The sequence below is a fragment of the Misgurnus anguillicaudatus genome, unplaced genomic scaffold (genome assembly GCF_027580225.2).
Source record: "Misgurnus anguillicaudatus unplaced genomic scaffold, ASM2758022v2 HiC_scaffold_33, whole genome shotgun sequence".
NCBI lineage: Eukaryota > Metazoa > Chordata > Actinopteri > Cypriniformes > Cobitidae > Misgurnus > Misgurnus anguillicaudatus.
Window position 1 is genome coordinate 105,937 of NW_027395283.1, and position 18,363 is coordinate 124,299.

General features: G+C 37.7%; 1 protein-coding gene across 1 annotated transcript in view; it reads right to left on the minus strand.

Moving 5' to 3' along the window:
- The window catches only part of LOC129437066 (uncharacterized), a 35,593-nt gene that overhangs the window by 16,447 nt on the left and 783 nt on the right, over window positions 1-18,363 (minus strand). Inside the window, 3 exon segments of the mRNA XM_073865716.1 lie at window positions 5,174-5,456; window positions 8,473-9,331; window positions 14,286-15,372. Coding sequence (XP_073721817.1) covers window positions 5,174-5,456; window positions 8,473-9,331; window positions 14,286-15,372 — 2,229 coding nt within the window.

The window sequence follows — 18,363 nt, forward strand, 5'->3', positions numbered from 1 at the left end:
GTGACTGATTGTAGCAGATATACAATATTAAAGAAAAGAAACAAAACAAATTAAATGTAGTTTGATATTACTTTATGTCTTTATGCAAAAAAAAACTGTTATGAAGCAATTAGATGACCCCTTTTATCAAACTCTATTAAATACAATAATATAGTATATTAATGATAGACAGTGCAGGTCTATAGATTATAAATGTGAATGGTGTTATAATGGTTATTATTTCTATTAGAGCAGAAGCAGGAAAAGTGCCTCTCTTTCTATATCTCTCTTGCCGATTAAAAAAAAGCTAAATCCACTCATTATTTCAGATTCAAAAGTCTACTTGCTGTCACAGTGACAGGGGACTTTACATTACAGCTTTGCGTTTTGTAAATCTTGAGTCAACTTGAGCTTTGCTCGTTCAGTGCAATAGACTTTAGAAAATATATGTTTATTAATAATAATAGAAAAAATTGGGGGAAAAAAAATCCAGCACGTGGTCGTGACTTTCGAAACTGCACACGAGCTTTAGCGCGGCAGCGCTGACAGCCATTCTCCAATCGACTCGGCTTTTACACACAATATTAATCAGACTTGGGACCCGAAGTAATTTAACTTTGACTGACCCGGACCCGACTGACCATTTCAAATACAAACCCGCGGGTGCTCCGTGAAATCCTCTAATGGTAAAACTCTGCTCAAGTTCAGAAACATGAAGGATACAATGTGACACGAGCTTGTTCGCGTCGCATCCCAATTCATTGAGAAACAGTGAGCACGTGATCGCATACCGAACTCATCATGTCGCACACAAAATGTCATTATTAAAGAGTGTCATCATCACGGAAAAACAAAAAAAGACAAAATTTGATGCCAGATATACTTGGGCACTTGTTAATATAACTGGGCAGCGTGCCCAAGTAAAGTCAATGCGTGGGGCTCACTGTAAAAGAGTGTGCAGGCGTCAGAGTGAATACGATGCAGCACCATCTATGGGAATACTGAGATAAACTCATTTCAGGACAATAGTAACATGGCATTACAAAAATATGTATGAATCGATTTTTGGGATTCTGTGAATCGATTCTGAATCGGCAAAGCTTGAATCGCGATTCAAATGTGAATCGATTTTTTTGCACACCCCTAATGTACACTAGATGTCGCCTTGGCTACGGCACTTCATTGGACCGAATGCGTCAAACAGAGCCGCCATCTTGAAACAGGGGAACCCCGCATCAGCGTCATTGTAGGCAATGGTGTAACAGAAATAAAATGACCATAAATCGTCGTGAACGTGATTTTCTTGGTTTTCTTTTGGTTCGTTTCAACAGTCAGACATGTATTTAGCATTTAGTGCAGGAAAAAATAAAAGTTTTGATTTTATGAAAATGTACTTTTTCTAACTGCAATGCATAGTGCTAGTAGCCCTAACATCCATAGTACGCAGCACAAAAGTCCGGCATCGTCCATGAATTCGAAGTACAGGCGGAGATAGCAGCTTTACCTAGATACTTCCTTTGACAAGACCCCTGTTCTAAGATGGCGGCGATTTTGACGCATGCTCAGAGCCCCAAGGCGACATCTAGTGTATATATCTACGGCCCTGTCCCAAATGGCACACTCCGGACTTGTGGTCCTCCTCAGAGTCCACACTTTGATGACATAACGTAGAACCTTCTTGCGAGTCCACGTGGGTGCACCGGAGTCGTATTTTGGGACAGACTCGAGCATCACACCGGATATAGGTATGGAAGTTGCCCGTCAGTGTGAACTCCTCCCTTCCGTCGTCTGATTGGTCTGATTGCCCTTTCGCAAGGACTTCTGGGTTGGTAAAGTGCGCGAAGCCTGCTGCAGTGCGGGGTTCGCTGAAGACCGCATCAAGGGGGGAAAGGAGGCGCTGATGAGCACACTTCAAAGCGTAAAAATGACAGATGGGACACCCTACGGACTCATAGACTAAGCGAGAACGAGCAATTTAAGGCCACGAGACCGAAAGTCCACATGAAGTGCGCCATTTGGGCCAGGGCCTACGTGTGTTCACAACCAGATTATGGCGCATGCTGCTGACAGAGTTGCCAGCATACCGAGACAGAATACACTGGCAAGTAATATTTCCATTTATAGAGGCTGTTTAAGTATCAATTACAATGTTTGCATAACAGCTTAAATAAAAACATTGGCAACTACGTCAGCAGGTGACGTGTCGTAGTCTGCTCATGAACAACCAAGAAGAAGAACAAATGATTAAATAAAATCATTTGTTTTGGTTTCTCCGCATAAAAAAGTGTTCTTGTCACTTCATAATTTTATTATTGAATGACTGACCTTTTTGGCTATGTCTTTCATTATTTTCTGGGGAAAAGAACTGTGAAATTTAAGAGTGTGCCACTGAATTTTACATCCAGTCGCACATGGGCGACCAGTAAATTTGACCTTTTTTTGTGATGTGACACTGAATTTGAAAACAGCACATTATAGTTTTTGCATGTATCATTTAAGAATTTATTAGTAATACAATGGAAATTAGTAGAAATTTGAATATTTGGTAAGCATGTTGATTTATGGTGTGTGCCCCTAAATTTTCTGGTTGCACCCCTAAAATTTTCAGTTGGGGGCCACTGTGCTCCTAGTGAAAAAAGTTAGTCTGGAGCCCTGTATTTAAAGACTGTTGCATGAGAGTTGTTAAACGAGTAAGTATGGTGGCACAAAATAAAACTTTTGTTTGGACATACAAGAAGCGCTGTACAAAGATTAAAAGTGCACGCACCGAAAGAAGATATAACTGTGTTAATTCCTCTAAGTTGAGGTAAAAACATAGTAAAATATTGAAAAACTGTGGTGTTTTCCTTTAAAAAACAATGTAGTTTAGGACTAGTCTAATCCCTGTCCAGTGTTGGGGTAGTTACTCAAAAAATGTAATTAGTTACTAGTTACTAGTTACTTCTTAAAATTGTAATGAGATTACTTTACTAGTTACTGCATTTGAAAAGTAACTTCACTACTTATTACTTTACTTTCCTTTTTCTTAATTTACCACATAGATACATGGACATGGTTTAGGCGGGGTCGGCTGATGATGAGTGACTACTTTAAATGACCGGCCAGGGCTTTAGACTAACTTTTTGCTGGTTGCACTGGTGCACCCTAATTTTTGACCCCATCGGATTTATAGTTCGCCCAAAAATTAAAATTCTGTATAATTTATTTGTAAATCAGGTTTGTAACTCTCATGTTGTTACAAACCTGTATAAATGTCTTTGTTCTGGTGAACATGAATGAAAATATTTTGAGGAATGTTTGTAACCAAACCATTCATGAGCCCCATTCACTTCCATAGTATTATTTTTTCCTACTATAGAAGTGAATGGGGCTCATGCTTGGTTTGGTTATTAACATTTCTCAAAATATGTTGCTTCGTGTTTATCAGAACAAAGATATTTATACAGGTTTCTAACAAAATTTATTATTTATGGGTGAACTGTCCCTTTAACACCGCAAGTTTAGCGCCCATGGTGGTTTCATACAGAATATAAACATGTAGCCTATTTTATAATTTTCATGATGTTCCCGTTTTACATAAAGACTGCGACCGGCCGCACCGCAAATCGTGATGTAAGTAGAAACCTTTAAAGATCTTCATGCAGAACATTGACAGAAATAAGCACAGGACCATGCTTGTTCAAATATACTATCATTTAATGTAAAACTTTGTGAGGGTCGGCTGATTGACAGCTGAGCGGTCAGCAGTGTTTGAACACTCATAAGCGCTGCGCTTATATTTATTATTACCTTATAAATTGATGATATGATTGCAGTGATTCCAAAGAGATGTCCAAAAAAAAACTCAAGTAGAATGTTAAATGTTTAAAGTTTAATGTCTCTTTCTCGCTGCCCTGTGTAAACCCACGCGGGTGATGGCATGAAACGCGTGAGGAGCTTGCATTTTGCATTACCTTAAATTACCTTAAATTATGGTCATACAAATAAAAGTAAAACAACATTCAAAACTGTAATGTGTAAATTTATTTATGTAAAGTTACACTCGCAATAATAACAAAACATGTGCTTTTTTAAATAGGTAAAAAGTGTTTTGTGCTGCATCGGTTTGGGAGCGCGTCACACAATAAATAAACTTAAATAGGCTACTTTTGAATTCGTTTTGTTAATTTGCTAATTATTTAAGGGAAACACATTTCATATAGGCGTATTTATTTTACTATTTTTTCACCAAAGAAAGACGTAATCATCAAGTTCTATTCATTTTAATGCTTTTTGCGCATAAACTAAACCCTTAGGAATTATTTATAAATGAATCAACAACGCAAATCAAGGAATTAACTTATTTCTCCATTTAAGACAGTCTGGCAGGGCGGTAACAGCGATACATCAAACACCGAAAAGTTTATAGGATTAGATTTGGAAGTAAGATTATGAAGAAAACAGCGGTCCTGACTCCTGGCTTTTTTCTATAAATTGAGCGCACGCGACATTGCTGTTCGGGTTACGGTTAAATAATTTCTTTAAAAGAATTATGCTCTGGCTCTGACTCGATTGAGGTTCATTACCTAATTCCGTCTTCGGGTTCAGACCTCTCGATCCCTGACCGGTAAGTTAAGCAGGATCTTTCTCCACAAGTGTTGTATTGCCATGCTGGGCTTACAAATGCTCAGACAGGTTGCTCATCGCGTTGTCAGCAGTTGAAAAACACTTGTCGTGGACATAGTGTGCATTTCACACGAATATTTTTGTCCTTTCGAGCAATACGCTGAAAGTTATGTGAATATCGCCCCAGTGGCTGAAACCCTCCGTCTTCATTTCCCGCTCCCCTTTGCACCAGCTGCTCCGTCAAATCAATCTCTATGGCAACGGCACACGTGCAGGGACACGCATGCACGCACCACTTAAATAGACAGAACTTTACACCCAGGCAAACACTGCTTGGGTAACGCAGGAAAGCGCGTTCCTATAGTCTAGTAAAGTAGTGTAGTTACCAATATTATTAGTGTAATGCGTTACTTTACTTCGTTACCCAAAAAAGTAATGTAGTTACTGTAATTCGTTACTTTGTAACTCGTTACCCCCAACACTGTCCCTGTCCAGGAAACCGCCCCTTAAATAGCGAGTTTGTGACTGAAAACCCAAAACAGGTGCTCACATGACAGTTAAAAATACAACAATAATTAAGGAGACATACCTGATGGAATAAAATCAACATCAGTGCGATCTTCCTCTTCTGTGGGTTCAGTTTTGATTTCTGTGGGTTCAGTTTTAATTTCTGTGGGTTCAGTTTTAATTTCTGTGGTTTCAGTTTTGATTTCTGTGGGTTCAGTTTTGATTTCTGTGGGTTCAGTTTTAATTTCTGTGGTTTCAGTTTTGATTTCTGTGGGTTCAGTTTTGATTTCTGTGGGTTCAGTTTTAATCTTCATCATGAGGTTCGTGCAGTCGATGAGTTTAACTGAACACATCTTCAGTTTGGTCTGCTGCTGTTCTCCAGCGTTAAAGACAGAATCCAGAGACTATGTGGAGGTTTGATCCATGAAATGATTTGATGTTGTCTGATTCAGGTAAATGATATTTGGTAATTGGTAAATCTCCCCTTGACCTCAGCTTTGTCTCCAGTAACGCCACCTCTTTCTTCAGCTGAGAGATTTCTCTGATGATCATCAATAAATCCAGCATGGACAGATCAGTTCATACTGATTTACAGAACAGCACATCGTCAGCGTCTCAACACTAAAATACACAGAGACAATACTCTGTTTACACTCAATGAAACACGCGAGAGAGAAAAACACTGAGGATACACAAACACATCACACTTGCGCTCTATCTTTCTTTCTTTCTTTAGTGAGTTTATTTGCGGACTAAAGAGCTGCAGCGCCTCCTGCTGTACTGGAGACAGAAGACGCTCACTGCTTTACAATGGATTTAGCAAAACAAGTATGCGTCTCAATTATGGCCAGAAATCATCACAAACTATTGTATAAAGTAATGACTAAATGAAAATAATTGGTGGGAAATTAAATGCTAAAGAATAAAGACAGAACATCAAGCTTTTAGTTTTAAAGTTATAAAGATAGGACATCGTAGGACAAAGAGATTATGATCAGATTAAAAACAATCACAAACTTTTCACAACGTTGTATTTTCATTGTAATTAGGTAATGTTGCAGTACAACATTTTAAATACCTTTTAAAAACCACATCCTAAATAAAAGCAAAAAGGACTTTTATAAACGTTGGAAAATAATCAGCACGTATTCTTAAAAAACAAAACCAGCCCAAAATGCAACATTTGTGATATGTTTTGTTTAGCTGTTAAACCTTCAAATTAGACTTTTAAAAAACATCATGACCATACAAGGTTTATGACGTGTTACTGAATGTATGTCGGGCCACCAAGTAAAATGCCCTGCATGCTCGATTACCAATCCAGCCCTTCCTACCATTATAAAACAAAACACTAATAAAGCTGAGATACATTTAAAGCAATGTATACACTGATTGTATTTTGGTATGTTCATGACGTCTTTAAACATCTTATTACAACATTATCAAAACGTGTTGGAAACCTTTTTAGCGAAGACCAGAAGACTTCGGATTTCCTCAAGCTGTAGTCAGAGTATGGAGTCCAGGTGCTGCAGTCACAAAGACTGACTTACAACCCTACATTGCATTCATACACATTTTAGCAGGCAGCCCCCTAAATGGAAAACAAAGCAATCAACTTTAAAAGCATTAAACATCAAAATATTGAAAGGAAGTAACCCTGCCACTCCCAAGCCTTCAGTTTCACCAACCCTTAATCCCATCAACATTACCATCTCACCCGGACCATTTCATTATTATAGAAATGTGTTCACACCTTTGGCTTATCATTCCCCTTTGACTCAGACCCTTGGCCCAAACATAAACAAATGGTCATCACCCAATTGCATTATCATTTACAAACCAGTTATAAAAACCATCACAGATGTGCTGCTTTATTGTTTTGTATCTGTTTTACAGAAAAAAAGACCAACCTGATACTTTCAGTTTGGTTTTTATATTGTATATGAAAGATGACACACCAAAAGATGGAAGGGCAGGAGATGAAAGGAAATCAGACGGGAGGAGGCGTCTTAAAATATAACTGCTTGTGCACTGATATAACCTTCATATGTAAATAAAGTATTATGCCGCTATTATGACGAAGGTTACTTGTCAGTTTACTACATAAAAATAATTGCTTAAGGATCACATTCTAATGAAACGTACAGAAATGTTAAGATACAACAAAATGGTAAATATAATCATTATTAAATTAACCACTGCAACAGTTTTTTAAAGACTCTTTTTATTCAAAATTCAGTAAATTCAGTAGGCTACAATGCCAACTGAGACAGAAAATGTTTGCTGTTGATTGTGTTGTTTACATTACATGCACGTATGCGCATTGTTCTATGGTGAGTAATGATGTTTGTTAAGGTGCTATTTGGTTGCGGCAAAGAGTATAGAAGCACAAGAGAGGAAACTCAATAGAACGTTCCATTGCATCACCCGCGCCCAGCAGCAGCCCCACGAATCCGCCATTTTGGAATGAAAGCGACTCGGGAGTCAACTAGAAGTATGGCAAAATCAGCTAGTTTGTACATTAAAAGATCAAATTCAAACTGATTGATGATAACACAGAATAACATACAATCAGACCAGTGATCATTAATCCCTTTTTACAGCTTATTTTCAGATATTTAGACAAGTCTTCCACTTTTATACAGTATAGGCTAATTTTACATACAAACATAGCGACATAAACTCATCCACAAAAAATATTTTGGCTCCATATACATACACATATATACACACATATACATCTGAATTGCTCGAAATGGATTAAGTAAAAAAAAACACAGCCAACTGTCAAAAAGTGGCAATTATAGGATAACACACAGAAAAAAAAGACAGAACAATGCATCATGTTCTATAAGATTATAATGTTTGTATCGGGCAGGGGATTAATATGTACAAAATATATTTCATACCTAGTGGAGTTGGTAACTTATAATAGTAGTAAATGTTTAAAGTAGCATAAAATAGAATTACATAATAAAGCAAGAAAAAACTACCTCAAATTTGTATCTATTTAATGATTGGATTCCACAACTGATAACAACAACACATACAGACAAGACAATACAGTATTTACTGTAGGTGTAGCAAGTGAACAAAATTTTAATTCAAGAAACTTAATATTGTGCTTCTGATTTGGCTGTGAGATTTGCTGAGAATGAATTGGCTGTCAGAATTTTCATTCCAAAATGGCGGCCGCGCTACTGAAGCGCCACTTAGTGACTGATGCCAAAAACGAATGAGAGTTTCCCCTCTTGTGCTTCTATACTCTTTGGTTGCGGCAAGTTATTTCAATTATTGTGTGGACATTTCGCTAGGAAACAAACTGTGATTGGTTGTTTGTATTAATGTCACTGGTGCTTAACAAAGTTTGACTGTTGATTAACTCTTCTCACAAATGTTACAGTAATAAGGTTTCTCTCCGGTGTGAACTCTCTGATGGGATTTTAAGGAACCTGACAGAGCAAACGTCTTGTCACACTGAGAGCATTTGAAAGGTTTATCATGAATTCTCTTGTGATTAACTAAGTGATTCCGTTGACTAAAACTCTTCCCACATACATAACAGTGATAAGGTTTCTCTCCAGTATGAACTCTCTGATGAACTATTAAGTTACTTGAAAAAGTAAACGTCTTGTTACACTGAGAGCATTTGAAAGGTTTCTCTCCAGTATGAACTCTTTGATGAACTCTTAATTGAGATGAATCAGAGAAGCTCTTTCCACATGGAGAGCAGACGTAAAGTTTCTCTCTAGTGTGAACTCTCTGATGGGATTTGATGCAACCTAAAGAAGCGAACGTTTTGTCACACTGAGAGCATTTGAAAGTTTTTTCACCTGTATGAAATCTCTTGTGATTTAGTAATGAAGCCCGTTGTCCAAAACTCTTACCACAGACACTACAGTGATAAGGTTTCTCTCCAGTGTGAACTCTCTGATGATCTCTGAATTGAGATGAATTAGTGAAGTTCTTTCCACAGTGATCACAGACGTAAGGTTTCTCTCCAGTATGTACTCTCTGATGGACTTTGAAATCAGATGAACTAGAGAAGCTCTTTCCACAGTGATCACAGACGTAAGGTTTCTCTCCAGTATGAACTCTCTGATGGACTTTCAAGTGACTCGACTGAGAAAAAGTCTTGTCACACTGAGAGCATTTAAAAGGTTTTTCTCCAGTGTGAACTCTCTGATGAACATTAAGATTTTGTTTTGTTTTGAAGTATTTTCCACATTCAGTGCAGTTGAAAGGCTTTTCATCACTGTGTATCCTCATGTGAACCTTTAGTTGAGAGGAAGAGACACAAATCCTCCCACACTGCTCACAGTGAAACTGCTTCTTCTTCTTCTTCTTCTCTCTGTGGTCTTCTGAATGACGTTTCTTCTCTTGTAAGGTAGTAAAGCTGATCTCAGATCTGGTGAAGAGTTTCTGTTCTGTGTGTTTTCTCTCATGTCTCTCTAAATGTCTCTGTGAGCTGAATGTCTTTCCACAGGTGATGCAGGAAAGAGTTTGTGCTGTCAGTCGCTCTTTTGATGTTGAGGACGTTATTTCTATATCCAAACATGAATCACTCTTCACATCTGAAAGAAACATTAAACAATTAAATTGTCTTTTTACTCTTATTCACACAAAGAAGGACAAAGAAGTCAGATTCTGTATATTTTTCTAGATTCATACATATAGACATGTAATAGACGTGTCACAGTGATGGGATATTTGAAATAAGGGTTCAGAGCGCATATCAAGAATAAATGGGGGTGCCAGATGAAGCCCTGATTTGTGAGTGTTGTGGCGTTTTAGTGTCAGATAGATGTGAAGAGTAGGAGTGGCACGGTACATGAAAAAACATCGGAACCATTCGGTTCGCTGGTCTCGGTTCGGAGCGTGTTGCACAATTCGACGCATGCACAATGTAGCCTCGTGCTCGTATGTTACCTGAAGCCTTATATACTTTTGCCTGGCTCCACAGCGCGAGCCTCCATTTGGGGAGTTGTTTATACTCGACTCACAGACTGGGTGCCAGCATGATGAGACGTATTGCTCAGCTAGATTCACCTGGAACTTGTGCTTCTTGTAGATAATTAAGCTATATATCATGCTGAAGTAAATTTCTGGAGTGTTAACGATTAAAAGATAAAACAACAAGAACAACCGTATAGAACGGAAAACCTTGACCCTAAAACCATGACACGACCCGAACTGTGGGCTTTGTGAACCGTGCCACCCCTAGTCAAGAGTAGTAGAAGCAGAGTGTTGGAGAGTTTATTAGTAGTATATATTTATATTATTAGTTATAGTATATAATTAGAAATTGGTTATAGTACATATTTCAGTGCTGGGCGATAATTCGAAAAAATTATTTTTCCATTCTAATTTTCTATAAATTTACCCTGATAAAATGATAATGACAGTTCAATAAGTGATCGATAAAGACAAAGAAACATAATGTAATGCATGATTATTTGGGAGTAATCCACTATTTTGTAGGAGTCAAATGTAGCAATATTTTTTATTTGTACAGAGACTTTCACAATTCTTGGTTGCATTATTTGCTGACCCAAAATGATCATTTTATTATAAATCACTTACACCTGTGTCGTTCTAAACACCCAAGTGCTCCGATTGTCTTCACAACACATTGTTACATATTTTTGATAAAACCATCAAACCATGTGGCTTCTGTCTGTCCCATTGACTTTAGTTAAGTTTCACAGTTATTTTCCTCAGAAAACAATGAAAGACATTACTAAAAAGGTCCAACATTCGTTCATTAAATATATTATGAAGTGATGAGAACACTTCTGTACGCAGAACAATTTTTTCTCCTCCTTGGTTGTTCAGTGTGTGTTCACAACCAGATGGCGCATGCTGCTGACATCACCTGCTGACAGAGTTGCCAGCGTACAGACACAGAATACACTGGTAAGTAATATTTCCATTTATATGGGTTGTTTAAGTATCATTTACAATGTTTGCATAACGGCTTAAATAAAAACATTGGCAACTACGTCAGCAGGTGATGTATCGTAGTCTGCTCATGAACAACCAAGGAGAAGAACAAATTATTAAATAAAATCATTTTTTTTGTTTCTCCGCATACAAAAGTGTTCACTTCATAATTTTATTATTGAATGACTGACCTTTTTGGCTATGTCTTTCATTTTTTTCTGGGGAAAAGAATTGTGAAACTGACTGAAGTCAATAGGACCACCAAACACTTCCATGTTTTCCCTATTTCAGAGCTCCAGACTGCCACCAAAATTTAAGAGTGTGCCACTGAATTTTACATCCAGTCGCACATGTGCGACCAGTAAATTTGACCTTTTTTGTGATGTGACACTGAATTTGAAAACAGCACATTATAGTTTTTGCATGTATCATTGAAGTATTTATTATACAGTGGAAAAAAGTAGAAATTTGAATATTTGGTAAGCATGTTGATTTATCGTGTGTGCCCCTAAATTTTCTGGTTGCGCCCCTAAAATTTTCAGTTGGGGGCCACTGTGCTCCTAGTGAAAAAAGTTAGTCTGGAGCCCTGTATTTAAAGACTGTTGCATGAGAGTTGTTACACGAGTAAGTATGGTGGCACAAAGTAAAACTTTTGTTTGGACATTCAAGAAGCGCTGTACAAAGAATTAAAAGTGCACGCATAGAAAGAAGATATAACTGTGTTAATTCATCTAAGTTGAGGTAAAAACATAGTAAAATATTGAAAAACAGTGGTGTTTTCCTTTAAAAATATGTAGTTTAGGACTAGTCTAATCCCTGTCCAGGAAACCGCCCCTTAATTAGCGAGTTTGTGACTGAAAACCCAAAACAGGTGCTCACATGACAGTTAAAAATACAACAATAATTAAGGAGACATACCTGATGGAATAAAATCAACATCAGTGCGATCTTCCTCTTCTGTGGGTTCAGTTTTAATTTCTGTGGTTTCAGTTTTGATTTCTGTGGGTTCAGTTTTGATTTCTGTGAGTTCAGTTTTAATCTTCATCATGAGGTTCGTGCAGTCGATGAGTTTAACTGAACACATCTTCAGTTTGGTCTGCAGGATCTGCTGCTGTTCTCCAACGTTAAAGACAGAACCCAGAGACTATGTGGAGGTTTGATCCATGAAATGATTTGATGTTGTCTGATTCTGGTAAATGATATTTGGTAATTGGTAAATCTCCCCTTGACCTCAGCTTTGTCTCCAGTAACGCCACCTCTTTCTTCAGCTGAGAGATTTCTCTGATGATCATCAATAAATCCAGCATGGACAGATCAGTTCATACTGATTTACAGAACACCACATCGTCAGCGTCTCAACACTAAAATACACAAAGACAAGACTCTGTTTACACTCAATGAAACACGCAAGAGAGAAAAACACTGAGGATACACAAACACATCACACGCGCGCTCTTTCTTTCTTTCTTTAGTGAGTTTATTTGCGGACTAAAGAGCTGCAGCGCCTCCTGCTGTACTGGAGACAGAAGACGCTCACTGCTTTACAATGGATTTAGCAAAACAAGTATGCGTCTCAATTATTGGCCAGAAATCATCACAAACTATTGTATAAAGTAATGACTAAATGAAAATAATTGGTGGGAAATTAAATGCTAAAGAATAAAGACAGAACATCAAGCTTTTAGTTTTAAAGTTATAAAAATAGGACTTCGTAGGACAAAGAGATTATGATCAGATTAAAAACAATCAAACTTTTCACAACGTTGTATTTTCATTGTAATTAGGTAATGTTGCAGTACAACATTTTAAATACCTTTTAAAAACCACATCCTAAATAAAAACAAAAAGGACTTTTATAAACGTTGGAAAATAATCAGCACGTTTTCTTGGAAAACAAAACCAGCCCAAAATGCAACATTTGTGATATGTTTTGTGTAGCTGTTAAACCTTCAAATTAGACTTTTAAAAAACATCATGACCATACAAGGTTTATGACGTGTTACTGAATGTATGTCAGGCCACCAAGTAAAATGCCCTGCATGCCCGATAAAAATAATTGCTTAAGGATCACATTCTAATGAAACGTACAGAAATGCTAAGATACAACAAAATGGTAAATATACTGATAATCATTATTAAAGCTCACGTAACACACGCTGTTTCTGCATTTCTAATGTTAATCTGGAGTACCTATAGAGTAGTATGACATCCTTTATATCTCTGAAGAGTCTTTAGTTTAATCAGATTTATAAAAGAAAGATTAGCTTTACCGAATCTTTCCGATAACGTACGAAAAAATGAAGAAGGAGGAGTTATACCGCAGGCGGAGCGAGTACGAGTCATGCAACACTACACAACACTGTTTTAACTTATGATTCACTACATGTTCGTGTCATTTATATAATATACACGCGCCTATTTCCAACATAAGACAGAAGTCTTACTTACCGCGTGTAACTCGTCATGACCTGGTTCTGAAAATCCACCGCATCAAACACACACGCAAAACTCTGCTGCTAATCCGGATAATAAACTATATCCATTGTTTCCGTAAGGCTGGATGTCTTCTCCTTACATCCAAAAACACACTTCTTGTTGTGCCAGTTGACTTTTGAAATTAAACAAAGCTGAGTGGCGTGATAAGCTGTTAGCAAGCTCTAGCGTCTCCCGGTTTTCCGGGGGAAGTTTTCCGGCGGAAGCCCATATAAAGAAGTGATACGTATCGAAAACCCCTGAAACGTCAGTTAGAACTGTAATCGGAAAAAAACTAGCCGAAACTTGTACGAAACCCTGGCGAAAGTGCATTCGGCACAGAAATACTCTGAAACACGCCCAACTGCTGTTTTGACACTTTGCCTACGTTTAGCATGAGGAAACAACTCTATAACTGTGTTAATAAGTCAAAATGCTTGAAATACTATTAAAACCCCCCCTTTAAATTAACCACTGCAACAGTTTTTTAAAGACTCTTTTTATTCAAAATTCAGTAAATTCAGTAGGCTACAATACCAACTGAGACAGAAAATGTTTGCTGTTGATTGTTTTGTTTACATTACATGCACGTATGCGCATTGTTCTATGGTGAGTAATGATGTTTGTTAAGGTGCTATTTGGTTGCGGCAAGTTATTTAAATTATTGTGTGGACATTTTGCTAGGAAACAAACTGTGATTGGTTGTTTGTATTAATGTCACTGGTGCTTATCAATGTTTGACTGTTGATGATTAACTCTTCTCATAAATGTTACAGTAATAAGGTTTCTCTCCGGTGTGAACTCTCTGATGGGATTTTAAGGAACCTGACAGAGCAAATGTCTTGTCACACTGAGAGCATTTGAAAGGTTTATCATGAATTCTCTTGTGATAAACTAAGTGATTCCGTTGACTAAAACTCTTCCCACAGACACTACAGTGATAAGGTTTCTCTCCAGTATGAACTCTCTGATGAACTATTAAGTTACTTGAAAAAGTAAACGTCTTGTTACACTGAGAGCATTTGAAAGGTTTCTCTCCAGTATGAACTCTTTGATGAACTCTTAATTGATATGAATCAGAGAAGCTCTTTCCACAGTTAGCACAGACGTAAGGTTTCTCTCCAGTATGAACTCTCTGATGGGATTTAATGCAACCTAAAGAAGCGAACGTCTTGTCACACTGAGAACATTTGAAAGGTTTTTCACCTGTATGAATTCTCTTGTGATTTAGTAATGTAGCCCGTTGTCCAAAACTCTTCCCACAGACACTACAGTGATAAGGTTTCTCTCCAGTGTGAACTCTCTGATGATCTCTTAATTGAGATGACTTAGTGAAGCTCTTTCCACATTGAGTGCAGACGTAAGGTTTCTCTCCAGTATGAACTCTCTGATGAACTTTCAAGTGACTCGACTGAGAAAAAGTCTTGTCACACTGAGAGCATTTAAAAGGTTTTTCTCCAGTGTGAAGTCTCTGATGAACATTAAGATATTGTTTGGTTCTGAAGTAATTTCCACATTCAGTGCAGTTGAAAGGCTTTTCATCACTGTGTATCCTCATGTGAACATTTAGTTTATAGGAAGAGACACAAATCCTCCCACACTGCTCACAGTGAAACTGCTTCTTCTTCTTCTTCTTCTTCTCTCTGTGGTCTTCTGAATGAAGTTTCTTCTCTTGTAAGGTAGTAAAGCTGATCTCAGATCTGGTGAAGAGTTTCTGTTCTGTGTGTTTTCTCTCATGTCTCTCTAAATGTCTCTGTGAGCTGAATGTCTTTCCACAGGTGATGCAGGAAAGAGTTTGTGCTGTCAGTCGCTCTTTTGATGTTGAGGACGTTATTTCTATATCCAAACATGAATCACTCTTCACATCTGAAAGAAACATGAAACAATTAAATTGTCTTTTTACTCTTATTCACACAAAGAAGGACAAAGAAGTCAGATTCTGTATATTTTTCTAGATTCATACATATAGACATGTAATAGACGTGTCACAGTGATGGTATATTTGAAATAAGGGTTCAGAGCGCATATCAAGAATAAATGGGGGTGCCAGATGAAGCCCTGATTTGTGAGTGTTGTGGCGTTTTAGTGTCAGATAGATGTGAAGAGTAGGAGTGGCACGGTACATGAAAAAACATCGGAACCATTCGGTTCGCTGGTCTCGGTTCGGAGCGTGTTGCACAATTCGACGCATGCACAATGTAGCCTCGTGCTCGTATGTTACCTGAAGCCTTATATACTTTTGCCTGGCTCCACAGCGCGAGCCTCCATTTGGGGAGTTGTTTATACTCGACTCACAGACTGGGTGCCAGCGTGATGAGACGTCATGATCAGCTAGATTCACCTGGAACTTGTGCTTCTTGTAGATAATTAAGCTATATATCATGCTGAAGTAAATTTCTGGAGTGTTAACGATTAAAAGATAAAACAACAAGAACAACCGTATAGAACGGAAAACCTTGACCCTAAAACCATGACACGACCCGAACTGTGGGCTTTGTGATCAGTGCCACCCCTAGTCAAGAGTAGTAGAAGCAGAGTGTTGGAGAGTTTATTAGTAGTATATATTTATATTATTAGTTATAGTATATAATTAGAAATTAGTTATAGTACATATTTCAGTGCTGGGCGATAATTCGAAAAAAATATTTTTCCATTCTAATTTTCTATAAATTTACCCTGATAAAATGATAATGACAGTTCAATAAGTGATCGATAAAGACAAAGAAACATAATGTAATGCATGATTATTTGGGAGTAATCCACTATTTTGTAGGAGTCAAATGTAGCAATATTTTTTATTTGTACAGAGACTTTCACAATTCTTGGTTGCATTATTTGCTGACCCAAAATGATCATTTTATCATAAATCACTTACACCTGTGTCGTTCTAAACACCCAAGTGCTCCGATTGTCTTCACAACACAATTGCTGCGTCCGAAACCGCATACTACATACTATATAGTACGCGAAAAGCAGTAGGCGAGGCGAGTAGTATGTCCGAATACATAGTATTCGAAAAACAGTATGCGAAAAGTACCCGGATGACCTACTACTTCCCGTTAGATTTTGCAGTGTGCATACGATGGACGCTTCACTATCCCATGATGCCCCATTTTCGATTCTGATGTCACGATTCAATTCGATTCTCGATTTTTAAATGATTTTTTTAAGACAAAAAATTATATGCCTTTATTATTATTATTATTATAGTTTCACATTAACATGCACATTGCGTGCTTTTCCTCGCATGGGGGTTTGTGGGCTTTACTTTACGCGAGAGAGCTTGTAGAGAGAGAATTCCTTCTTGCACGGCACGCAGATAGACTAATGCGCGCGTCTTGGACTCCTATTATCTGAAAACCGGTGCGTCATAAGCAGCTGCGCTTCTCTCTGTCTCACGTGCATGCGCATCTCGCATCTGTCCAAAGTCTAAACATAAACTAAAGTTATAATCCTTACGTATTTGTTCAGTTTTATGCGTTTCATGCGAGCTGAGGCAAACTATACCTTTTGTTTAAAAGTAAACCCGCTGCATCTTGGCGGCTCTCTCGTGCACGTGCAGAGAGCTGCGCTCTGTCTGAAGGCAGATCACTAGTAATCCTGTTTATGATATGCATTTCAAGGAGCAATAAATCCCTCGTGTTTAAAATATAAATCGCGTTCCGCTGGATGGATGTTTTTAAGGGCACTTCTGAGAGTTTATTTTCCCCCGCTTGGCAAGCCGACCGGACGTGACATGGGGGCGTGGCAGCATCGACGATCCAATTTTTTAATTCGAAGTTCGAGGTTGTGACTTAATTTCGATCGATTTCGATTTAAAATCGAAATCGTGACACCCTTAATGAGAACACTTCTGTACGCAAAGTAAACAAAAAATTTATTCGACAATTCTTTCTCCTCCTTGGTTGTTCAGTGTGTGTTCACAACCAGATGGCGCATGCTACTGACATCACCTGCTGATAGAGTTGCCAGCGTACAGACACAGAATACACTGGTAAGTAATATTTCCATTTATATGGGTTGTTTTAGTATCATTTACAATGTTTGCATAACGGCTTAAATAAAAACATTGGTAACTACGTCAGCAGGTGATGTATCGTAGTCTGCTCATGAACAACCAAGAAGAACAACAAATGATTAAATAAAATCATTTGTTTTGGTTTCTCCGCATACAAAAGTGTTCTTGTCACTTCATAATTTTATTATTGAATGACTGACCTTTTTGGCTATGTCTTTCATTATTTTCTGGGGAAAATAATTGTGAAACTGACTGAAGTCAATAGGACCACCAAACACTTCCATGTTTTCCCTATTTCAGAGCTCCAGACTGCCACCAAAATTTAAGAGTGTGCCACTGAATTTTACATCCAGTCGCACATGTGCGACCAGTAAATGTGACCTTTTTTGTGATGTGACACTGAATTTGAAAACAGCACATTATAGTTTTTGCATGTATCATTGAAGTATTTATTAGTAATACAGTGGAAAATAGTAGAAATTTGAATATTTGGTAGGCATGTTGATTTATCGTGTGTGCCCCTAAATTTTCTGGTTGCGCCCCTAAAATTTTCAGTTGGGGGCCACTGTGCTCCTAGTGAAAAAAGTTAGTCTGGAGCCCTGTATTTAAAGACTGTTGCATGAGAGTTGTTACACGAGTAAGTATGGTGGCACAAAGTAAAACTTTTGTTTGGACATACAAGAAGCGCTGTACAAAGAATTAAAAGTGCACGCACCGAAAGAAGATATAACTGTGTTAATTCCTCTAAGTTGAGGTAAAAACATAGTAAAATATTGAAAAACAGTGGTGTTTTCCTTTAAAAATATGTAGTTTAGAACTAGTCTAATCCCTGTCCAGGA